The sequence below is a fragment of the Perna viridis genome, chromosome 7 (genome assembly GCF_037379345.1).
Source record: "Perna viridis isolate PV_CMFRI_1.1 ecotype Kerala chromosome 7, ASM3737934v1, whole genome shotgun sequence".
NCBI classification, from domain to species: domain Eukaryota; kingdom Metazoa; phylum Mollusca; class Bivalvia; order Mytilida; family Mytilidae; genus Perna; species Perna viridis.
This window is the reverse complement of record NC_142451.1, coordinates 20,983,066-20,992,107: the sequence shown is the minus strand read 5'-3', so window position 1 is coordinate 20,992,107 and position 9,042 is coordinate 20,983,066. Positions and strand designations below refer to the sequence as shown.

The window sequence follows — 9,042 nt, the reverse complement described above, 5'->3', positions numbered from 1 at the left end:
ATTTTGTTTGGTCTGAGTGTAATGTTTTGTGTATTTAATGGATATTTTCCCATGAGCGTTATTTTTCTGGGATTTTGGGGTTGTTTTTTTTTTATTTTGTTTGATTTGTTGTGTTTTGTATATTTGTTTATCATTAAACCACTTTTATATTTATTTCAAATTTGCCTTGGAATTTTTGTTTCCAACGAATGTTTTGGTTTTGTTTCTGTTTTTGTTTTTGTCTTTTTGTCTTTTTGTTTTTGTTTTTTTTTTTTTTTGTTTGATAGTTAGTTGATGCTATTTCTGTAAATTGTTGAAATGTGTATTCAAAACGTATTCAATGCTTTCACATTCAAAACAAAAAAAAACAAATCGGTCTATATGTGAGGTCATGACTTACTGTCTTGAGCATGAGCCTGGTAGATCCCAATAACAAATAAACACATCAGCCTCCATCGTGCAAATTGACTCGGACTCTGAAAAATAGAGAAAATAGTCTACATTTATTTGCACCGACTTAAATGGAGTACCTAACTGTTGGTATTTTTAAAATGTACATCTTCAACAAAATGGTCGTTAAGTATGTTTGTTTGTTTTGTGCCAGGCATCGTGAATCCGTTGATATAAATAGAAAGAAATTCCAACTTTTAAACCCAAGGTTACATTCCATTTTTTTTTATTTTGTTCTGACATCCGATATGAATCATTAGCTGGTAGTACAAATAAATCACTATTATAATGCACACACAGTTTACACGATAACGAAATTTCTTCAGTACTGTTGACCGTAAATGATTCGGAGGTAGAAACTAGAGTAAATATGATCGCCTCTTTTGATAACGTTATCTGTTTTTTACTAAGAAAGCAAGCACTGTCTAGGCGCCTTGTAAAACCAGAGGATGAAGGTGGTTTTAACCTACCTAGAGGACATGTTTACACGTGGTTTTGTTTACCTTTGTAGGGTATTCAAGCTTGTTTATCAGTTTCTTTCATGAATTAATTTTCTATATCTTAAATTCCTTGTTATGCCAATGATAATAATTTTAATGAAAAACCTTTTTTTTTCTTTTCTTAATTTTTAATCTATTATTTGCAATCTGTACATTTGTTAGTCCGAAACATCCAGTAACTGTCGGTACTTTGTCCCGGTCTCTTTAACATTAGTATCATACTGAAATTATCCTAATAAATATGTATTAGTTTCGTATTAGTACATTTCACAACCGATATGTTTTTCTTTCAGTGGATAGCATGATAATATTTCCAATAGATGTTTTGTCAATAGCAAATTAAGCTCTTAAGACAGAAGCACAAAAAAAGGGGTTTTTTTTATTTGTATAGTATGAAAAACGATTTAATTGTCAAACTGATCCGAAAAAATGGCTAGTTGGCTTTAATCCATCTAAAACTGAATCCATGTTCTTCTCAACACGGCCTTTATTGTTATCCCTAATAAAAAGTTCAGAGGTGGAGAAATAAACTTTGTTAACAACCATAAGCACCTTGTTGTGTATCGCGCGTGACTGTAAAATGTCTCGCAAAAAATATCCATGTTTAGGAAACTTAGATTTCCATTAAGCAGATATAATTTAGAGTAGATATTTTACATATTTACTGTCGATTCTTGAATATGCATATGAAGTGTGAAATACTTAAGTTTGAACAGTGTCAAAACGAGATAGCACATATTGCTACTGGTCTTCATAGATTTGCAAGTACTGAATCGCTTTATTTCGAAACTGGATGAGAAACCCTTCAGAATAGAATGAAAAAAAGAAAACTGACTATGTTCTATAAAGTCTACATTCAAAAGACCCCAGTCACTTCATCGATTGTATGCAAATTTTAATCAAATAAACACAAACTCTAACTTGTGAAATCAAAAGGTACCAGTATCGTATTGCATATCCCTGAGCAGGTGTACGTCAAAACATGGATGCCATAAAAATATAGTGCATTTTCTTTTTGCCTCTCTACAAACTAATATTTTGTCAAAAGATATGAACAATGACTTATAAAATAGAGCAAACATCACACTGTAAGATGAAGAACTTTTTTAAAAGAAAATCTAACATAATATCATAAAAATGTTCCACTGAAAAGGTTGGTTTGGTGAGTGCAAAACGAAAGTGAAAGTAGGGAAAATGGCTATTTATAGTTTGAGACTACTTTTCTGTCCGATCTTCGTGGACTCACCCTATTTTCTTTGCGGGAAATTATTTTTTCACATGTCCTTAGAAATGCTACATAAGTGAAAGTTTTATTGAATCAATTTACATATTTTTTAAAAAATCCTAAAAATATGCACTTCACTATAGAAGTCTATGGGAAAATTAATACGATACTGAGACCAAAACGATTATAGAATACCACTAACAAGACTTCAGTTATTCTCTAATTCATTATTTCAATCAACGGTTAATTTATGGAATGGTCTGGATAGCAGTATCAGATATTCCACATCTCCCAATTCTTTTAAAAATAAAATCCAAATGTGAACGCGGTTGGGGAAAAGAAGATGCAATTCATTATTTTCAAGCGTGTCTTCTCTATAATCAAGCTCGCCTAAATTTTTTATACATCTATCACGGCGAAATAAATATGGGACAATGATTTTTACTTACTCCTGATCAAAATACAGCTAAATTTGTTACGATACAACGCTATTTCAAACGAACTAAACGTTTTAAGATATAATAGTGTATATTTACACTTTCAAACAAACTTTTTTCATTTATTTGCAAGTGATTTCTGGTATGAAATACTGTTATGTTAGATCTAATTTGAATGATGTGTTTATATGTAATTTTACGTGTATATTTCTGTTGATGTATGTTCGTTGTATGTACGGTATGTTTTTTTTTTTTTTTTTTTTGTTTGTTCAATGTGGAGAAAACAGCGTAAGTTGGTACACTTTTTGTCTGCCTCATTTGCTTATAGTGCAATAAACTATGTTTAAACTGGAGGTAGGTCTACTGTGTGCTATGTTGACTACCCTAAATCATATCATATTTCAGAAGTTTAATGAAGTAATCAAATTGATAAGGTACTGCGGAACAGACCGGGGGCGGATCCAGACACTTTGAAAAGGAGGGTGGCAAACGGGGTTCCTCAGAAAAGGATGTTCTAGGACATTATTTACCTTTTTTGTCAAATTTACTCATGAAAATGATAAATTTTCCAATTAAAATGTGGGGGTGCTAACCCCCTGCGTTCTCCCCATGGATCCGCCAATAAACACACTGGGCTTAGTAATTTGAAGGCTTTTTAAATTAGCTACGTAGATGATTACCTTGTGATATAATACTCCCATCAATATCAGTATTTCTTTACTTCAAACTTCATGGGTACAGGTTCTTTGGCCCTATCACGAAAGCATTCTGTGTCAGTCTTATGTCTACTGCTCCTGAAAAAAAAGGAAGATGGTAAGCAGATTTTGTTTGAACAAATAAATTTAATTCAAAACGGAGAAAATTAAATTCGGTTAGGTGACCATAGATGGCTCTACATTCTGTATTTACTCCTGGTGGCATAAATGTCCTGTGTTACGCTGCGTTGAAAAATAAATTTACTTTCTATTGCATTTATTTATTTATTTATTGTAATTTTAAAAGTAATCAATAATAATGATAATATTTTTTATACATTATGAAGACTCCAATTATATATTATATGAATAATATTTAGAACACTGTCATTAAACATTAGGGTGGCTATATATCTAAAAAAAAATACATTCATCGATTGCACTGAGCGGGAAAATCGCTAAATGCCCTGTTTCAAATTAAATTCAGTAGATTAAAATTTAATCAAATTTATGAACAAAAAATGATGTTTATTTTAATGATTATTAACGTGGTAATGTATGGTGGCTTTAACTATGCGGCTATGCACATTTACAATAAAAATACATTTAAATGAATGATATCAAAATAATTTACATATTGGAATAAAATCTATTTTTTACTGCAATATCTTCAACAATCATCTGAGATCGACTGCTAGATATATTAGTAAAGATAAATTCAAATTAACTTTTAAAAAAAAACACAACTCTAAAACTCATGTAGATACATGTGCAAAATTGCTTTTCAAATTGAGAACTTTAATCAGAGGTACATTGTTTTCGACAAGTTCGTCCATGTATTTAAAAAATATATAAAAGACTTTTGAACTTAGTTTTTAAAGTTCAACATAAATATTTTCATGTTCGCTTGGGTCCTATTATAACTGAATTCCGTTATATATTTTATCGCATAGAAGTTAGCTGAGAAGGCTTATAGAGGGTGCCAATGCAAAAACCAGGCAGTGGGTTGCACATGTCAAATTTTGTTTTAAAAAAAGTTTCACCCATTTCATATCATATCAGGGAGTGTATATTAAAGTGTAATATAAAATCTCTGCATAAATGCATCCTTTCTCAAAGTTGAATATTGGTTTTTTGATTGACTGCAGCGGTTAAAAAGAAATAAATTACATAGAAAACTTGAAATTAGTTTATAAAGTGCGAATTTGGTTGCTTCGTTAGGGAGATTTTCGTTTTCCAAGCCATCCATTGTCGCATTAAAAAATCGTTTTACTATTTGACATATGATATAAACGTTACATTGGATCAAATAAAAATCCACGGGATAAAATTTACCCTGTGCCAACCATATCATAGGATCTGCCTGATTTTTACATTGACAGCCTGTTATATTTCAAATTTGAGCCCCCAACCCATAAATTTCAAATGTTAGTTCCCTTCAATATAGTAAAGTCTTCTGTTCATCTTTTTACCTTCTTAAAAAAGTGTATGTGTCTGTGCGTGTGTGTGTTGTGTGTGTACTTTGATCTCTCGCACTATATTTTCCCGATGAATACATATATATTGTATATTGCCAATATTCAACTAAGTACAGTCTACTTCGCACTTACAGGTTATTTATTTCCTAACAACTATAACTAGTGCCCTGCTGCCCTACAGTGGATGCCATAGAACAATAATAAAGTTTAAAACAACATTTGAATCAACCCATAGAAAAATTGTTCTTATACTTTTTCAATGTATGTATTAAAGAAGGTCATGGATTTTTTTATATAAATAAAGTTTTCCCCAGAATTGGCTGTGCATGTTGGAAGCAAGCATGGTTAATAATTAATGATTCCTTATTAGCTTAAACTACTAATACAGTTCATCGGTATAAACAGTACAAACAATAATACAGTTATACAGCAGTAAGATACGATTTGAAATATAAATCATGATACTTCTAAAATTATTGTGTTACAATATAATTATTTCTAATATGGAACGCCTTGTATTAATATTTTCCCAAAGTACAAAGATCTTTTGCGTTCTCCACAGAAAGTAGCTGAACAAGTTTGAATGCAGATGGCCTAGACCAATAATACCTTGAGTTTTCAACGTAACTCTATAACATGAACATTGCAAAATGAAATGAAATTCGTCCTCTATTACATTAAAATCGCACATGTAACAATATCTATTATTTCTATGAAGATCTTGTTTTGCTAGGTCATTTAAACACTGCCTTCTATAACAAGCAAATATGAATCCTCTACATTCAGGCAGAACTGACTGTCCAATAGGTTATTTATAATAGCTAAATTATGCAATTTACAGTTTGCTACTAATATCTTGTAGGATGATTGCACAATACAATCATTACAATTTAACATTGAACCAAAATGTTACCATTCTAGAATGTCGTTCATACATAAGTAGTTATCTACCTAGTTCATGGTATATTATGACATTAGGAGTTGATATTTTAACATTTAGTAACATTGTACAACAGTCTATCTGGTTGTATCTCATATAATTAAAAAGTTAAAGCAAAACCCAAACATATACTGATGTCTATGGGAGCAATCCTTTGATATCTATGGGGGTCAAAGAAGAAAGTTTGGTAAGGACCCCTTTTGCTTCATAATTTGGGCATTTTTGAAAATTTGATTAAAGCTGATTGCTAGGTAGCAGTAATAGTATAGTAAAATGGTCGCAAACACTGAATACAAGATGTTTTTGACGAGATTTATGACGTTATTCCAGAAATACCAGAATTAACAGTATGCATTTATGTAACTATTACAAAAAAAAAACCTTCAACTTTTAACACTACTGCAATTTTTAAGATGGTTTTTGTGTGGAACGGACGAGACCACACATCTGTTGACTCAAGATATTTTTACACAAGTTGTAACTGACAATTATGCACAAAATATATGAAGCACGAGAGTCAACGCGCATGTGGCCATTGTTAAAAGAGTGAAACACTGCACAAAATTTGGTGTTTTCCAGCCTTTTTAACAGATATTCCCAATCTCAGCCAAGTTTGAAGAACATATATGACAGTATATGTTCAAATTATAATCATAAATCAATCAAATCAACTATAAAACACATTAAAGAGCTGGAGAAACAACACAAAATTTTCTTCATGTAGAATTTGATTTTGAGGCAAAATTTTGCCATTACCGAACGATTATGTATGGTTAAAAAGTAATCAAGGATGACCAAATGTGTAAAATAAATACAGGATGCTTTGAAAAATATTCCAGAACAGGCTAGAGTAAAAATTTAAAAATTTAAGTCAAAAATTATCATACTAAAAAAAAATCCAGGACAAAAAATTTTATCCAAGCCCCCACCTACACCCCCTTCGGAATAAAGTGAAGATTTTTGCTTCTCGTCTATTGTTATGGTTCACTGCTCACAATAAATGCAAGTGACGGACTGTTTCATGACTTAAATAGTAGCCAGATATAAAACAAAATGAAAATGACAATATTTCAGTTCCAATAAGCTCAGTGCTCCGATCCTACTCATCATTACAAACATAAGATATCTTATCATTAATACTGACTAAAACAGGTACACATATTAAAATGCACGCTACTTCTCCTTCAAACATGCACCCATTTTAAGTGACCTCGAATATTCACGTATCTTTTTTCTTTACGCATTGAAACTTCTCTACGTGATGTATAGAGATGTGCTTACAGCTTGTTGAAAACGGTTAATGTATTCGGTGTGTTTCATGGTTGATAAAATATTTGGTGGAGTCGAATATAAATTGCAAATCGCAAAAAGCATTCTTTATTCATAAAGAATTTACCATTAAAATGATTGATGTTACTGTTTTCCGCGTCTTTCAATGTGTTTCATTCCATTCAATCCCCGTTCCCGTTGGAATTCATTGAGTTTTATGAGCTAATGAATAGTAATTAATGTCATCTGTAATTTTATTGAATTCATAAGTTAGTTTTGTAAATGTTTATTTATGAACATTAGAACGCATCATAACTTTAGAATATTGTCAGTATTTTTTTTTTTCATAACGTATATTGAAATCAAGAAAATGCACATATCCTGCACTTGACGTACTTGCCACTGTCAAACTTATAAGTACATGTATGTAGAGAGTGTATAATCATAAGTTCATTTATAAAATCTGCATGAGGGTGAAGTTTCAAGCTAAATAGGCTTTGCCGATAGGTATGTCCCTGGTATTTGTATACTTGGGACGATTTGTCTACGAGGCGCCGAATGGAACTTGATCTTTTTGTAATTAAAATCAATTTTGTGGTACAAAAGTCTACTTTGTGTCACTAAATTCAATTATGTGTCACTAAGTCAATTCTGTGTCACAAAATTCAATTCTGTGTCACAAACGTCAATTCTGTGAGACAAAATTCAATTTTGTGTTACAAGAGTCAATTTTCTATGCAAATTAGTTTACAGAATCCTTTGGATATGCAAACGAATTCAAAATGTGCAGCATCATGTACAAGCGTATAAACTTAAAGCATTCACTGCAAAAACCGTGGATAAGGTACGAATGTGCACGGTTATAACAAAGAAATATTAGATATCGTAATCGTATGACCCACTGTGTCACCTAATTTTGAATCTAAAAGTTCGTCTGAATATAGCTGAAATATTGCTGCTCGGATGTTAAACCCCAATAAACAAATGAATCTAAAAGTAGATCATTTGAGCGTTTGTACACAAAAGGGAAACGGAAGTTAGACTCGTACTATGTCGTTTTTTTATCTCGCTCGACCTGTTCCACTCAACCGAATTTCTTGTGCTATACATCAATAGAATCGGAATGAAATAAGGAATATATCTGTATCTGGCAAAAAATCGTGAGCGATAGTAGAACAAAATAATCTTTCGCCGACTTTGACAAATTAACAAATTCCACCGCACAACATATTTCTAATATGATTTTCTTGGCTAATCTGAAGATTCATTTCTTTTTCCAGCAAAATTTGGGACAAATACATGAATACAAATTATCTTGTCAAATTTTAACAAATTTGGTTGCGATTAACAGGTCGGCCAAAAGCATTTTGATTTCAACACGGATTTCAGCTAGCGATGCTAGAAGTTCAGTTCTTAGGGTTCGATATTTTGGACAGTGGAATGAAAAGTGATCAGTGGTTTCAATTCCGCAACAAGTACAAGTAGGTGAATTGACAAGATTTAAAAAAAAAAATAATTAGGAATTAAGAGCGCTAGAATTCAATCGCAGTCGTGAATGTAGTATTAGTCCTAACCTTGTACCGGTATAATAGTAAGCTGGTACTTTATCATTTTGACTACGGATTGGGCGCTTAAAGATTGCAGTAGAATCTACTGACTCGACATTTACATCTAATTCGTTCCACAGTTTTACTGTTGAAAAGAGGAGGGTTGCAGGGTCAGAGGAAATTCGGACTAGGCTTACTACGGCAAAAGGAATCTGATATTACTGCATAACTAGATGGTAGAGTAATAAAACATTGTTCAATTAGCTAGGTGCTTATTCATAGGGGTTAAACTTGGATGAAATATTATATGTACTTATTTCTCAAGAATGACTGATCGTTTTCACAAATTAAAAAAAACAAAAACCTCACATTCTCCGCTCGGCAGTTGATTTGGTTTTTGCTTTTCTTAACTTACTTGAAATCCTGAACGCCAGTGTCTGAACGGATTATTTCGGTATGACACCGGCGTGACGATTTTATAAAAAGTTTCAGTTCATGACAAAATTATGAAAAGTGCTTTAC

General features: G+C 31.9%; 1 protein-coding gene across 13 annotated transcripts in view; it reads right to left on the bottom strand.

The window, feature by feature from the left end:
- The window catches only part of LOC148611761 (uncharacterized), a 137,342-nt gene that overhangs the window by 100,314 nt on the left and 27,986 nt on the right, over positions 1–9,042 (bottom strand). For all 13 annotated transcript variants that reach the window (XR_015924190.1, XR_015924191.1, XM_088592622.1 and 10 more), the window contains exons 2-3: positions 3,272–3,385; positions 380–455 (exon numbers count right to left, since the gene is read on the bottom strand). Coding sequence is in view for 11 of the 13 variants with exons in the window: in XM_088592622.1 (XP_088448748.1) it covers positions 380–455; positions 3,272–3,292 (97 nt within the window). In the remaining 2 variants the exon portion in view is untranslated. The remainder of the gene's footprint in view (positions 1–379; positions 456–3,271; positions 3,386–9,042) is intronic.